Here is a 16,303-nt window from a genome sequence, read left to right on the forward strand (position 1 = left end):
TGAGTGAGAGAAGTGCATTTTTTAAACTGACAACCCACAGAAATGTTGCTAAAGTATAAAAACCCTTTGCATTCATCCCTAATGTACAACTATTAAATAAAAAGCTCACAGCACAGACTTGCTGGGCTAATACCTCAACGTTCTCTACCTTTATATTGGTTTGTTGTTATGCCATGCTTCCCTTTCCAACTTGATTTGATTAAATCAGGTTCACATCAAACACGGACTTAGTGAGGAGAAGAATACAGAGTGTGGCACCTTGCTTTCATCAGAGGGAAGCCCAGAGAGCTTGGGCTTCCATTGCCAGGGGGTCTTCACGACCTTGCCACCCAAAACTTTACTTTGCTCTGTTTGTCAGCAAAGAGTTGATTCCATGCTCCATACTCATTGTGATGCTCTAGGGAACCCTTTTCTTTTTATGGGGCTAGGGGCATAGAGAACAACTATAAAACAAGAAACTGAGCACATTTTCTCTAAAAAATTTTGTTCTTGGGGTCACTAATCCTGTAGGACTGGTCATAAATCCTTGAGGACCATACAATGATAAGTCTTTATACCTTGACAGGTACTGTAGAGACAATGTGTTCAATACCCCTCATTTTATGAATGAAATGATAAGTATAAAATTAGGGGGTTAGTTGTAAGTGAAGACTACAGCTCAGGTTTACTAAGTATCATCCACTCTATTTCCAATATATGATGCAGCACAGGGGCCACTAAATAATATTGCTTTTAGTAAACACAAAGAAACGTTCTGGCCCATTTCCGTAACAAATCAAATAGAAATCTGTAAAGAAACATATAATCTATTATGGGACGTGGCAAAATCATTCAAAAAGTATGCCTCACAAAATTCAGTTACCTACCCTCTAGGATTTTTTCATATTTGGAGAAACCTTTGGAAAGAATGGCTCTCTAAAGATCCCAACTCAATAATTGCAATGTTGTTTGATGTTTTCAATTTTTTTTTTTTAGGCAGAAGGAAGAAAGAAAGGATTTAATCAACTAATTAACCTAGGATGAACAGCCAGTGCACTAACCAAAATTTTACTGAATAGCCTTCATATTCTGAGATTCAGGCTAGAGCATTATTCCACTGAGACCCTCAAGTAATAAGAAGAGTGGAGTACTCAGTGGCCAACATTGGTCATTAGGAAGGGATTTGAGAGGAAGCAAGGAATTAAGTTTTTGATAAGTTAAAGTCTATTGGTATCAGGAAGCTCAGATCTGATGAACCCTGTTTTCATAATCCTGTTTTCAAACTCTGTTAGTCTCAAATAGCAAAAACTACCATTTATTGTATGAAGCAATGTTGACTCTACTTGTTATAGGCAGCCTCTGTACAGGCCATAGTTATTCATGATTGTAGTCTCTCCTAATACAAACCCACTCAATCCTGATTATTTTTGAAGAACACAATTCTATTACTTTTCATGAGCTCAGTTATGTGGTGCTTCCTCCTGTGGCTACTAGATCGATGCTAAATTAATCCTTTGTACCAACAAATGATGTGTAAATCTGCGCAAAGACAGTGTTGACATAATCTGGCTTTGGAATAAGTGGAACAATTCTCAGCATCTATTTTCCCATTCAAAGAAATAAGTCCATTTGAGATTATTTTTAAAATTAGAAAACAACAGTAAATTAAAAAAAAAAAAAGAACTGTTAGAGTGAGTACATGATAGAATATATTGGAATAAACACCATTGGCCAAGGGGAAATGAGATTTTCCTGAAGACTGAACATGAAATATTTTCAACATAGTAGGTGTTTGTTCCTTGAAGAATTAAACATTGGAACCAGTGTTTTTGGAGGGAAGTTTTACTTTGCAAAATGGCTAAAAAGAATTTTCACACTATCTTAGAGAATAAACTGTGTTTGAAAGGGAAGAAAGGGCATGAACTCCACAGTCCAAGCAGGTTTATTGTTAAACCTGAGAGGGACCCTCTGTCCTGGCCAGCAGAAAAAAGGAAAGGGGTCTCTAACAGGCCAAGAGGCTTTTTATAGCCAGGTTTTTCGGTAGGCTTTTTGAGGGGAGGAGTCAGGGGAACGGTGGGCTTGTGACTTGCTGACATGTCCTCTGGGGAATGCTTGTAGCCTAGGTAAGATGACACCTAGGTGTCTCTGAGATGGTGGGTGGGCTTATTGGAAAGGTGGTACTTAGGCAGGATTCTATCAGTAGTCAATTGTTGGACATTAATCTAGTAATTAAAATAATTGCACCCACATGACAAACCCAATTTTAATTACTTGTTTTGATTATAGGCAAAATGAATAAAACATTTCCTTCTATTTTTACTTAGAAACATGGGTGCCATAGGTGTTGGCAGAAATACATTTAAAAATATGAATCTCATAAATTGTGTATGTCAGAATATAGTTACATTGGCTCCTTTGCTGCGTTAGACTGACTCATGTCTTATGAAATAAAACAGTCCCCAAATTAAAGTTATTTGGAATTAAGAAAAAATTTTGGTTAATTTTTGGTTAGTAAAACAAAGATAAGCTCAGTTAAAGGAGAAAAGTTTCATATACAATAATTGTAAATTTAAAAAGGATATAAAAGTAAGGTTGTAAAAATGATGCTTGTGGTTTTTTTCTCTGATTGTTAAAAATATACTGTTTTTTCACCAAGAGAGAGGGGGAATTAAATTAGGAATGCACAAAAATGAAACATCTAGATTAGCTCCAAATATCTCTAAATCAGAGAAGTCACTTCCCATGAGTCAACTCATGAGTTAAAGAAGAAATCACAAAGGAAATTAGAAAATATTTTGAATTGAGTTATAATGAAAACCCAACATATCATCATTTTGGTATGTTGCTCAAACAATCCTTAAAGGGAAGTTTACAGCACTAAAGGCTAATATAAGAAAAGAGGAGAGACTTTCAGTCAATGATCTAATTTCTACATAAAGGAACTAGAAAAAGAAGAGAAAATCTAACCTAAAGCGACCAGAAGGAAGAAAATAATAATGATAAAAGCAGAAACCAATGGAATACAAAACAAAAGCAAAAGCAAAGCAAAACAAACAAATAGAAGAAGAAAGAAAGTAAAATCAGTGAAACAAAAAACCTGTTCTTTTGAAAGGATCACTAAACTCTAGGCAGACTGATTAGGGAAAAAAATCTGGGCGGGGCTGGAGGTGGTGGGGTGATGGGTAGATGATACAAATTGTCATTATTAGGAATGATGAGTAGCTATCACTAGAAGTCCTACAGACATTGAAAAGGAAAATGAGTGAATATTATGACTTTATACAAAAAAATGTATGAACTTAGATGAAATAGACAAATTCCTTGAAAGACAAACTACCAAAGCCCACTCAAGTAGACATAGATAATATGAATATGAGTGGCATTCTATCTAAGAATGAAACTGAACTGTTAAAAACCATCATGCAAAAACAAGAAACAAACAAAAACCCCAAATAACTCCAGGCTCATGTGGCTTCACTGTTGAATTTTACCAAATATTTAAGGAAGAACTGATACTAATTCTACATAAACTCTTCCAGAAAATACAGCAGATTGAGGAACACTTCCAACTCATTTTATGAAGTTAGTATTTGTGTACTTACTCATGGCTGATTTAATCTTTATTTTTTCCCTGTAATAAACCATACTTATGAGTAAAATAGCTTTCAGTGAGTTCTGTGAGTCATCTTAAGCAAATTATCAAACCTGAGGGTGGTTTTGGGAACCCACTCAAAGCTAATATTGGTGTCAGAAGTGAGAGTGATCTCTTGTGGGGACTGTTCTAACTTTGTAGTTGGCCAAACTTTTTACACAGACAGATTAGAAAGGAGGAAATAAAACTGACTTTATTCACAGATAAGAAATTTTATAGAAAATCCTAGGAAGCCAACTACTACTAATAAAGCTACTAAAATTTCTAAGTGAGTTAACCAAGACCTCAGCATAAACTACAGCATTTCAAGACATATGTGTAGATTAATGAAAACGGAATAGGAGGTTCAGAAATAGACTCTCAGAGATGGACAGTGGTGCCAAGTAATTCAATGGGGGAAAGGATGGTCTTTCAATAAATGGCAAAGCAACAACTGGATATTCATTTGCAAAAAAGAACTGTGGCCCTTACCTCAAACCAGGTACAAAATTAACTTAAAACTAATCATGGACCAAAATGGAAAGTTATAAAACTTACAGAAGAAAACATAAGAGAAAATTTTGTGACCCTGGATAAGGCTAAGATTTTTTAGATAGTCTACAAAGAGCTCAAACTATAAAATATTTGAAAGGTGGATTTGATTAAAATAAAAACTATTGCTCTTTGAACATCACTGTTAAGAAGATAACAAGTCAAACCATAACCTGGGAGAAAGTATTTACAGGACACATATCTTTTAAATGATTTTGTGTCCAGATATATAAGAAATGTTTACAACTTGATAATAAGACAAAAACTAAATAATAAATAAATGGACAAAAAATTTAAGAGACACTTCACCAAGAAAAGCTACTGATGGCAAATAAGCAGTGAGAAGACACCCAGTATCACTAGTTACTAGAAGGTGCTATTAAAACTTCAGAGAGATACTTCTCATTACACACTTACTAATACGGCTAAAAACAAGCAGACCTCAGGAACATGCCTGCAAGCACACAGCAGAACTGGAACTCTCATGCTTCGCTGGTAGGAATGCAAAATGGAAATGGTATAGCCATTTAGGAAAATAGTTCAGCAGTTTCTTATAAAGTTAAGCATACACTTGCTATGCAATTCAATAATTCCACTTGTTAAAACATATGTCCCAACAAAGACCTGTATGTGAATACATATATCTCTGGTTTATTATTAAGAGCACCAAACTGGAAATAATCCAAACGTTCAGCAACTCCTGAGTGAATGAACAATTCACAGGATGTCCATAAGGTGGAATACTTCTGAGTAATAAAAAGAAACAGACAACTGATACATGTAAGAAAAGGGGTGTTTTTCAAATGCATTATACTAAGTGAAAGAAGTAAGACTCAAAAGGCTACATTCTGTATGTCTATTAAGATTTTCTGGAAATACAGCAACAGAAAGTAGATCAAGGTTGCCAGGGCCTGGGGGTTGGGGGAAGGGTTGACTACAAAGGCATATGAAGGAACTATTTGGGTGATGGAGCTATTTTGTATTGAATGTTCTTGTGATGTCATAACTCTTCAACCTCGACTCCTTTTATATGTATATACAAAGGAGTTTTACTTTATAGAATTTATACCTCAATAAACCTGACTTTAAAAAAACCCTCCAAATCTCAAAGGCTATGAAAAAATATTTGCAAAATGTGTAACTGATAAAGGGTGAGTGTCTAAACTCTAGAATATGGAAGAATTCCCATGAATTAATACAAAAAAGTCAGGTCTATTAGTAGGAATATGTGCAAAAAAATGAACAGAAACTTCCCTGAATGAGAAACACATTAAAATAAAAAAGCTATTCAGTCTCATTTAGGAATGAGGGAACAACAAATTAAACCTTCAGTTAGAAAGTATTTCTTATCTAACATTGGCTCAGAATGTAAAAACTTGACCATTTTGAGAGCTAGTTAATAATGTGGAGCAGTGGGAACTTTTATCCATGTCTTCTGGGACTATAATTTGGTATAACAATTTTGGAAAACAATTTGGTGTTACTTAGTAAAGTTAAACAGTGTAGACTCTCTGATCCTAAAATCCCACCTCTGACATTCTTCCACATGTGTACTAGGAGATATGTACAAGAAAGTTTGTAAAAAATAAAAAAGAAAAGTCCTTAATGTTCATCAAGAGTAAAATGGATAAAAAATAAGTGATGGTGTAGCTTTGTAATGTTATACTCTTATGCAATTAAAACAAATGAATTATAGGCGCATGCACTAAAGTGGATGAATATCAAAAACATACATATGAATGAAAAAAATCATGGAAACATGAAAAAAAATAAGTTTTTGTGTAGATGAAATTCAAAACACTCTATCTCATAGTTTTATAGTATGATCATTTATCAACATGGAGACAGGCTGCCTATATTTGTATTCTAGCTCCCTACTTCTCAGATTATAGCCTTCAATACCTTGTGCCAAACCTCTTCACTTGTACAGTAAGTGCATATTAAGATGTGCTATATGTTGGGGTAGCACATGGAAGTATCAGAAAATACTAGGCATTATTATTATTCTGTAATCCACTAGGTGGGGCCTCAGCAGAGCCAGGACAGCAGGCAGGGCAGCCCAGCCCTCTGCCCCAACTCCCTTGCAAGAGCAGGGACAGCAGTAAGAATACTTGGTGACCAGGGCTCTTGAGTACAGAAATCTATAGTTGCCAACATGGAGGAGTGTGAGAAGTGTGAACCATGCAGGACCTATGGAAAAGGAAAGGGAGCTGGGATTGCTGGAGCCCCCAGTGACAATTCAGCCCCAAATACCAATTGACATTTTTAGCCACGTCTTTAACTGTTCTGAAGAAACAAGAATTATAACAAAATCAATGAAGTCCACACTTGTGCGAGGTGAGAACTACATACAATTCACTTCTGATTCCTCTTTTCTCCCAGGCATGGATTTCCCAGGTGGTAATTATTCCAAGCCTTTTACTTGACCGCTTTCCTTCTGTCTCTCAATTGATTGCTTACTGGCACCTTCTTCAAACAATATGACAGAAGGAAAAAGATATAAAATGTAGATCCCATCAACTCTCACATCTAAGAGTTGGCCATTTCTTAGACTTAAGATGTGGTATGGTGAGGCTGTATTTTCATTATGCCAAAATAATTACTGGAGATGTGAGACTTTCAGGCAATCACTTGGTTGTCTATTTTATTTGGCTTGTTATAATTAGTTTTTATAGTTTCATTACTGAACTGTCAGCCTGGGGACTAAAGTGATCTCTTGCTTTGATATCTTTATTGTTAATTATCATACAAATTTTACCCTACTTTCCCGTGGAAGGCTAATGATTGGTTGGAAAGAATGAAAATTTATAGCCAAAGTGAACTGTGATCTCTAATGCATTAGGAAAATTCCACATAGATTTTACTAGTATTTTATCATACACAGAAAGCTATTATTATAGTATAACTACCACAACGCCTCGTTTATTACTTACCCTCTTATTTCTACTTGAGCAACAGCAGTGATGTTGATTTGCAGGCTTACAAAATTGCTGTCTGGATTGTCCTTGTTGGAACTAAAACACAGTGACATGTAATTTAAGTAGATTTTCTCAGACGTGTTCCCACAGTAGATGATCATAAGAAACATTCTGTATATCACAAGAGCAACACACAATACCAGTGTAATACTTAAGAAAACAATGGTATATCCATTCTGCAAAAACACAACCATTTGTAAATGGAAGTGCTAAGAACTTCTATGAGCAAAAGTAACATAACTTCCCATGAGGAGACACCTTACTGAAAACACAATAGGTATATAGAGGAGAAAACACTTTTTTGTTTCAATGGCTAAACCAAAAAGGCAGTGAGCTAAGCTATTTTCCAGCTCCTCCCTCAGGCACATTCCTTAACTTCTCTGAGCATTGTGTTCATTGCCTGTCAAATGGGAACAGACAGCAATGTCAACTCCTGATTTTCCATGCCAATACAGTGGGGAACTGCCAAGAATAATCCAAAAGAAGCACACAGTGAAAAAAATGTTAGCATTTGGCTCTTGAATGCATCACACTATATATACTGTTTCGACAGCAAATTTATCTTCCTTATGGTTTATTTCTTAAACAATATTAAAATAAGTGTACATTATCTACATGCTCACTGGCTGACTGGGGTGGGTGATGAGGAGTGAATTAGAAGCACAGCCACCGGTGAGAAGAGTCAAGTCCCCAGGAAGCCGGGCAGTTCATGTGAAGGCAGGTAGGGGGTGAGGCAGATGTTTGTCAAGTGCATCAAAAGTCTCAAGGTAACAGGTCATGTTTAATAATGTTTTCTCGAACAGTGGCAAAATTCTTTTTACATTTTACATTTGCGGTTTCTTTCTCTCAAGCAAATATAATTATACATGAAATTTAACTTTAAAAAATGCATGTGTTAAGCAGCCAGGGCTGTCTCACAAGAAGCTCGATCAGCAACTTAGCTTTGGATGCAGCAGCCACTTGCATATATTCTTCTACTGTGCTTTCCTTGAAGTCACCCTAATATCCCAAGGATTATGCCGCTTTCAGCAAACTGAAACATCACCCCACCACTACTAATAAGTCATGTTTATATTCATGTCTCATTAAGAAGAGAAAGCTTCCTCTTTTTTCATCATCAAATCTCACATGGACTCAATGGACAAGCTCTAACTCTGCGATGATGGTAATGGGGTATGTTCTGACTAGCTTTTGAAGCTGTCCAAATGTGGGAACTGGAAAAGATATGATAAAAGTCTACTTTAAAGGAGGAGGAGACAGAATTGTTCCCACAGTGCTTTTGAAAAGTCTTGTTCGATTGTATATACTGATAAGGCAAGTTACATTGCAGACACACATAAAAGATATAAACAGGCCAATTTTGGGTCCATTTCCTGTAGTGGGCTATCACTGCTAAGCTTGTGATGAGCCTAGAGGGACTCGTTCACCAGAGTTTGAACCCAAGTTTCCAGGCCACTTTATTATAATTACATCTGGGGAGGATCAGTCCACTAAAAGGGTTTTTTTTTTTTTTAAAGGCTAGATTCTGAATTACTAACCACTAAGAAGTCATTAAATAATTCCACTTGTTGCATATTTTATGGTTCCATAATACATTACAAGGAACTCTTTAGTTTAGAAACTTATGTAATTGTTCCACAGATTATCCAGACTTTGTTCTATTTTCTAGTTCACTACTGCTTTGCAGCAGTGGATAGTAGAATTATTGCAGGGGGTAGGGGTGGGTGAATTTCATTTAAGTTATCCTGTAATTTGATTGCATATTGTTTCCAAGTGGTATAAACAAGACAATTTCCATTACTCACAGCACCCTGAAAATGTATATAGATGTTGAGCATTGAAATTGTCTTTGGACAGAAATCTAATATAAGGCTTACAGGCTCTGTCTTGAAATGTAGTGAAAGCCAGGGCAGACTCAGAGGCTAAACATGGTTGGCTAATCAAACCATCCTGCGTCACACAGGCTTTCCATGACACTTGGTACTGCAACCAGTGGTGTCAACAAAATCTGCTAAGGAAGGCACCAGACTTGATACATAACTTAGATGCATCTTTGACCTCTTTACTGGAAGGAAACCTCCCTCACTAATATTACTGCTATTTTGAAACAAGCAATTCATTACTGCCCTGGATGCTGAACTATTTATACTGTCTCTGCTAGTTCTATGCAAGGCACGATGGATTTCCTTTCTACAATTACTTCTATGTCATGCACCAAGGATAAACATGTTTTTCACATACTACTCTAATGCTATTTTCTTTTTCTTTATTGTTTCCTATTTTTTATTTTATAACATTCCCTCTGTGTTTTTCTGTGGTCTGTGGAATGTCAGCAAGGAGAATACAGTGTTCAGTTCACCACTGTTGAGGAAGCAACTTCAACAATATCACAAAGACCTGTCTGCTTGTAGAAATCTGAGACCTGCTTTCCACAAGGAGGAAAATATTTATGTGTCCCATAGAGCCAGGGCATGGAGAAACCATTTATTACAAACATTTGGTAACACAAAATATTTTAATTTTATTAACTTATAAAGACCATTTCTCTTTTGGGTTCTGTTTGTAGTCAAGGACATTAAATATGGGTAGTGGTGATCAATATGATCAGAAGCTTAAGAATTTAGACTTCTTTAGAGCATTTGTTTTAACTTATTTTTGGTTTAAACACATTTAAACTGAATGCAAACCATCTATTAAATACTTATTTACATCTTTAGGGTCTGCCAGCAAAACACGCAGATAAATGTTCACTTCTCAAATACTTGAGTATTTGAGTGTTAAGTATTCACAAACACTTTTATCTCTATAATGTATGTTTTTGATACTTTTGTATATTCCTATAGCATCTTTGGTTCTTTCTGCCTTTCTACATTTTTATATGTTAAAATACTCATGAATTTCTGTAGTGTTTAAGGATGAAATTTTAATCATGGTCCATTCTTTTGATGAAGGGGGATGTTAAAATGTAACCATATCTGTTTCCATCAAATTCAGCACTTCATTGCTGAATTCATGATTTGAACAGCAATCTCCAAGATGGATTTTGGGAAGGCATTTATAGAATTGCTAGTTGCATCCATTCTGTTATCTCTAACTGCAATCAAGAGTAAGGAGGAGACCAAGGAATTTGCTTTGCATTTTTGCACTTGACTTTCTTTTTAAATAAAGGCTTTATATTTTATAAGAGAGGTTTATTCATGTACTGCAGGACTAATGTTGCAGACAATGATGGTGGGACATAGAAATTTCAGGCCACTGCCTGGAGCAATGGTGGTCTTTCACTCTGGAGTGCTTTTAATTTTTTTTATCCCCTGAGAACTACAAATATAAACAGGAGATTTCCCAAATGAAAATATTTAGGACCACATGAACCTTTTGGAAAATACACATTTATGTATATACAAAGAAGTGATTTAATAAGCTTTTGGTAAAATGAAGGGATATTACAGAATTCATTCCATCAGCTTCCCATCACTAATTTGGGTAAAATTAAAAAATATCTCTAAGAGTCAGCAGAATATATTTAAGTGAAATTCGAAAAAGATCTAATTAAGGTCAGGAAAGGACCTAAGGTAAGTTAGAAAACAGAAGGAGGCTTCCTAGAAATCTATCACAAAGTTTAGAGGATGTGTTTTATGACACACATTGCAGATATAAAAAACCTGCATTCTTACAGTTTATATATTTTTCAAAAAACCTAAGCCTCTGATTGAAACCACTAAAAAATAAGTAATCTAGTGTGCAAAATAATTATTATAAAAATCATCATTCTACAGTGACACTTCTTTAGAAGGTAAGTTTAGAGATTTAGCCTCATTGCACATTAGTATTTGAGAACCACATTGTAGATCCTAATTTCAGAGTCATTTTATAGTTAGAACAAGGGTTCAACAGGCTGGGCATGTGTTGTCTATATCAGTGTTGTTCAAAGTTTTAAAACTGCAGATCACAAAAGAATATATACATCTCACAGGGTGTCCTACTACATACGTTTACATTTAACCTAGAGGATTGTTTCATAATCAAGACTCTGATACATTATATTTTGTTCAATTTCCTTTTCTTTTAATGTGGGCCGAGGGACATTAACCTGATTCATTACCAGCTAATGGGTTGAAATCTGCCATAGGGAATCCCTGGCCCTCATGTACACTGCTCTCTATGGGTCTTCCCATTCATGAAATATTATTTTTGGCCATGAAGGAACAAACAATAGACAGTGAAAAAGTAAAATTACACTTGAATATCTGAAAACGGTCAGTCTTAAGAAAGGAGGGCAGCTTCCTACATGGTTCAGCTTATTGTTTCCAGAGAAGTCCCTGCATCCTGCATGGTGCTCACGATGAAACCATCAGAGACTCATTCACTCTGGAAGAGTTATATTTCAGGATTGCAGATGCAAAATCCATGCTTTTTTGCAGAAATTTTCTTATCAAGGATTAGCTGACCCCTAGCTGAGATCATGGTGCGGTGTGGTAGGGGTATTGGTGGGCTGGGGCACGGGCATCAGAAAGAGGAAAATGGAGGTTAAGGGGGCTAGGAGGGAGCACAGGACAAAATTTTACTATCATGAGTTGGCTTACAGAATGGATCTCTTTTTCAAAAACAAAAATATTAAAAAATGGCAATAATAGAAACAAAGGAAAAATAGTCTCTGAAAGTCTGGGTTCTAATTTCAGAAGAACTTTTGAAGTGAAGGAGCTTGACAGGTGGTATTCATGTCACCATAGATTGGATTTCTTCAATACAGAATGCTGTTGATCACTTAGGCATTTAAAGGTCTCACCTTCTGATTTGGAGATCGAAGTTAATGCTCATGTTTGTTTTATCAAGACGTGGAACTGCAAACCGGAGGCCCAGAGAATACTTTAAAAAAATAATAATAACAAGGCATTTAGTTTATTACACAGGAGGAACCTTATATGCAGCATAAAATCTTTCTAAGTCTTCCCTGTAAGCTCACATCAGGTGGCTGTCCCTTTATCTGCTTCAACTCTGGAGAACTGAGAGAAGTCAGCCACTGAGATTTCAAGGCCCAGATGATTCAAGTCCCTTTACATGGTGGGTCCCTCTGCTCACTTAGTCCCTAACCAACTCTTCTCTTGCCACCTTTCTTATGTTCCAAATTAAACACAACCTACATATATGAAAGGAGATTGATTTAGAAAACATCGAAGCTTCCATTTGATGGACATTTATGTAGTAATTGAAATTATGGTTGCGAAGCCTATGCACCAATGTGGAAAATGCTTCTTATATGATGATAAATGAAGTAAAAAGGTTACAAACATGCATGTGCAATGTATTTCAGCTATTGTCCCAAAAATCTGTCAGTGGAAAAATTTCTGTATAGAAGTGAGGGTGTATTGTATGAAAATATAGTAGGAAAATATGCTATAGTTACATTATGTGTGTATGGATTATTTTTTCTACCTTTATTTTCCAAAGTTTTAAAACTGCTGTTATTATTTTTATACCTTTTATAAACAGATTTTAAAAACTTGGAGAAAAATACAAAGATAATTTAAAAAGGAAATAATATTAATAACTAAGATATACAATTATATTACTTACTCTCCCATGCACTGTACTGAGTCTTACATGCACTGTCTCACATAATCATGACACCACTCTGTGAGGTAGGTACTGTGATTGTTGATATTTTACAATTGAGCATCAGTCTGAGGATAGGAGAGATTAAGTATCTTGCTCTAGGTACAGAGCAAATAACTATTGGAATTGAAATCCCTGCAAGCTGACTCTAGAAGTTACACTCGAAGGCCACTACACTGTGAGCATCAAATTAGTCACTAAACACTTGTGTTAACGTGAACCAGTAATAATATAAATTAATAATATAACCATTTTTTAATCATATGTCATCATTGTCATCATCATTTCTCTAGTCCTTATAAATGTGCTATAAGCCAGGTATTGCTCTAGTGGTTTGATGTACATCATATTATTGCATGGCTCTAAACATTTCTACAAAGAGGTATTCTCCCATCTCCATGTGACTTGCCCAAGGTATCATAGCTGATAATGGCAAAGCTAGGATTTAAACCCAGGTGTGCCTAAGTATTTAGACTACACATTCTTATGATACTGATGAATTTCTATTTTAATTCCAAATGTGCGATTTTCTTGTAGACCTCAGGGACTTTGCACATGCTCTACTGTCATCTTTAGAAGCCTTTTAAAGCCTTTTCCTGCTTTCTCTACTTGGAGAAGTCCAACCATGCTTCAAAGCTCAGGACAAGAGATCCTCCTGCAGCAAAGTCTCCTGCAGCACATCCTCCAATCCTACAATCCAGGCCAGCAGAAATTTTCTCTTTATTTCCTATCTCTGTCTTTGCTACTCTCCTATCACTCAACCTTTGATGATGTTGCCAATCTTGAGTTTCTTATTGAGTAGGGATTGTATATTTTGATATTGTCTTGATATTGTCAGACTCTAGATTAGAACCAGGCATATAAAAAAGTGCAATAAAAATGGTTGAAAGAATGATGAAAAGAGTGTGCCATAGTTTGCACACTTCCAGTGATGGGGATCTTACTCTATTATGATGAAGCCTACATAGTGGTCATGTTCATTATAAAATAATTCAGCATGTGATCAAGATGCAATGAAGACGTGATAACTCCATACTAGTAGGAGTCATGTATTCTCAACTAGAACCAAACACCTGATCGCTGGGCACTGATTCTAAAGAGCCTTTTTTGAACCACTATTTTTTTGTTTTCCTACTGGAGAGATTTTGCAGGTTTTTATGAATCATGTTGCAGATAAACATTTTAGCTATATGTGAACATGACATTATTAACAAATCAGAAGTAACATTTTTGAATACTAACTTGAATGTTTTGTTAAAATAAAAAGTCACATGAAAACTGTTTTTTTTTAAATTTTGGGACTGGAATAAATGTTCCTGGTGATTTAGGGTGCTTTTTAATATTCAGAACTGCTTTTAAATTTGGAATTTTACTTTAATCCAAGGAGAGTATTCTTTTTAAAGTACAAAATTAAGAAGTAAAATCAAAGTGTTTTAAAACAAATAGAATGCAATAAAATTTGATGTGTTTAAGGGCACTACAGGCTGAGATTAGAAAGCTATTAGGTTTCTTCTCCTATAGACCTCAGAGATAAACTAACACAAACAATTTACTTCCTTGACTTCTAAAGATTATTTGCTGGTAAAATGGATTGATATCCTTTCACATAAACACACTTGTGGTTTAGACCACACTGACATTTTTGCCCTCCACTTTGAATAACACTGGCCAGTTTTTGTTCCAAGATTATCCTTAGTTAATAATGATCTCAGATGATTTTTGGTCTAGATATAACACTTTTAATACTGAAAAGGAATGAGCACTTGGTCTCCTACAGATGCTAACACCATTGCCACGATGTCAACTCATCTCTCTTTGGCCTTTGGTTGGCCTCTTCATATCTAATTGGATGGTTGGATTTTTCTTGAAAACCAGCAAAAAGATTTGTTAGCTTCTAGATAAAAGGGTTCTAATGAAAAATGTTCCAATATCTCAGCTTATGTATCCCACTCTATCTTTCAATGCTTTGTTTAAAAGTCTCATCTGTTATTTGTTAGTTTTAATCCAGGTACTTTTCACAGTTTTGCAGACCAGCTAGAACATGGGCATTGTGTTTAGGCCTGGTTTGAATCTTGGTTCTGTCCTTCACTACCTGTGTGGCTTTGGGCAATTCATTTGACTTCTCTGAATCTCAGTTTCCTCATCCATAGTAGAGAAGAAATACCTGACTCGCAGTGTTGTTGGTTGTTGTGAGGGTAAATGAGATACATAAAAAAAGCACCCAATAATGGGTTTATAACATGGAGGGCAATCAATCAACATATTAGCTAATTAAGTCTGTCATAAAAGTTTATCTTTCATTTAAATATTTAGTTTTTTTGACCAAAAAAGTGAATTTACTAGACTACAGCTTGGCACATTTTTTAAATACCCAAGCTCAATGAAATTGAGTTTATTGTAGTGTAAAAAGCAAAAATAGTATTCTAGCACAATTTCCTAAAGTATAAATTGGGACTATTACTTGATAGGAAGTTTCAAATGCTCACATCAATGTGAGAAACACTGGACTAAAAGATTTATTTACTGTAGGACTACTCAGCACCTTAAAATGCAAATATATCCCTGAATGTCCCAGCAGTATATGATATTCAGCAGTGACTACAGAAGTCCCTTTTCTCAAGTGATTAGCATTCCCTGGAATACACTTTGGGAAGCTGTTCTAAGACAAACCTCAAACGAATTGGAAATTTTCATGACATTTTTTTCAAACAGCCCATTTCATTGATAATCATAACCATCTAATATAAAGAGAAATGTGTAGGTTTATTTATGTAACATTTAATTATGTACTATTTGCAGATTTCAATACTTTTTTCTAATTTATGACTTCATAAAATAACTATTTGCACTGTGATATTTATTACAAGAAGTTACCATATGTATACTTTAACTGCAATGGTATAAAAGAAATTTATTGTCCACGTATAATTCCGAATGGGAAGTTCCTAAATTTGGGAACAAAGAAAGAAAGCACAAGAAGAAAATAACTCCTGTTCTTTCATAAACAAGCTGCAGATCATTATGAACCCTTTCTTTTTCTTGCTATAAACAATTTTCCATATTATTCTTCAAGTAAGATGCATGTATAGACCTGGTAAAGCTGATTCAAAAGCTGTATTATGGTAATATTTTAATATGAAAATGTGGGAAAGGATATTCATATGGGAGGTGTGTAGGAAATTGCCTTTGCTAAAATCTTTAATTATGTTGTCATTTATTTACATTGTAGTTCTTTTTAAATAGAAAGAAAAAATTGTGTGAAATTCAAAGAAAAAAATATTCAAAGAAAAATATCTGTATTAAAAAAATAGTATTCATAGATTTGTTGCATTGAAAAGACATGCCAGAGTAAAGTCAAAAGAGAAATCATGTAAATGTATTCATCTTTTTGTGTTTTCTGATTTCCCACTCTGTGTAGGTTATAATGCTAAATTTCACTACCCTGGTATTTTCCTGCCTAATTTGTCTTAGTTACTATGTGATAAGTTGCTCAGTGCTAATTGGGGTGCTTGCCATTAGTTCTCTTTAAAATTCAATTAGACGGAAATCA

The 16,303-nt window shown here is 35.1% G+C and overlaps 1 protein-coding gene and 1 long non-coding RNA gene across 6 annotated transcripts in view; one reads left to right on the forward strand and one right to left on the reverse strand.

The window, feature by feature from the left end:
- The window catches only part of LOC118923844 (uncharacterized), a 149,976-nt gene extending 134,005 nt beyond the window's left edge, over positions 1-15,971 (forward strand). Inside the window, exon 6 of the long non-coding RNA XR_005029351.2 lies at positions 13,291-15,971. This is a non-coding gene — a long non-coding RNA (uncharacterized LOC118923844). The remainder of the gene's footprint in view (positions 1-13,290) is intronic.
- Positions 1-16,303, reverse strand: part of ITGA8 (integrin subunit alpha 8) — a 162,172-nt gene that overhangs the window by 50,174 nt on the left and 95,695 nt on the right. For 4 of the 5 annotated variants that reach the window (XM_036908033.2, XM_036908031.2, XM_057498231.1 and 1 more), the window contains 2 exons: positions 11,927-12,006; positions 7,096-7,251 (listed from right to left, as the gene is read on the reverse strand). In XM_036908033.2, coding sequence (XP_036763928.2) covers positions 7,096-7,251; positions 11,927-12,006 — 236 coding nt within the window. The remainder of the gene's footprint in view (positions 1-7,095; positions 7,252-11,926; positions 12,007-16,303) is intronic. The other variant, XM_036908032.2, reaches the window with a different exon arrangement.

This window comes from Manis pentadactyla, chromosome 3 (assembly GCF_030020395.1).
Source record: "Manis pentadactyla isolate mManPen7 chromosome 3, mManPen7.hap1, whole genome shotgun sequence".
Classification (NCBI taxonomy): domain Eukaryota; kingdom Metazoa; phylum Chordata; class Mammalia; order Pholidota; family Manidae; genus Manis; species Manis pentadactyla.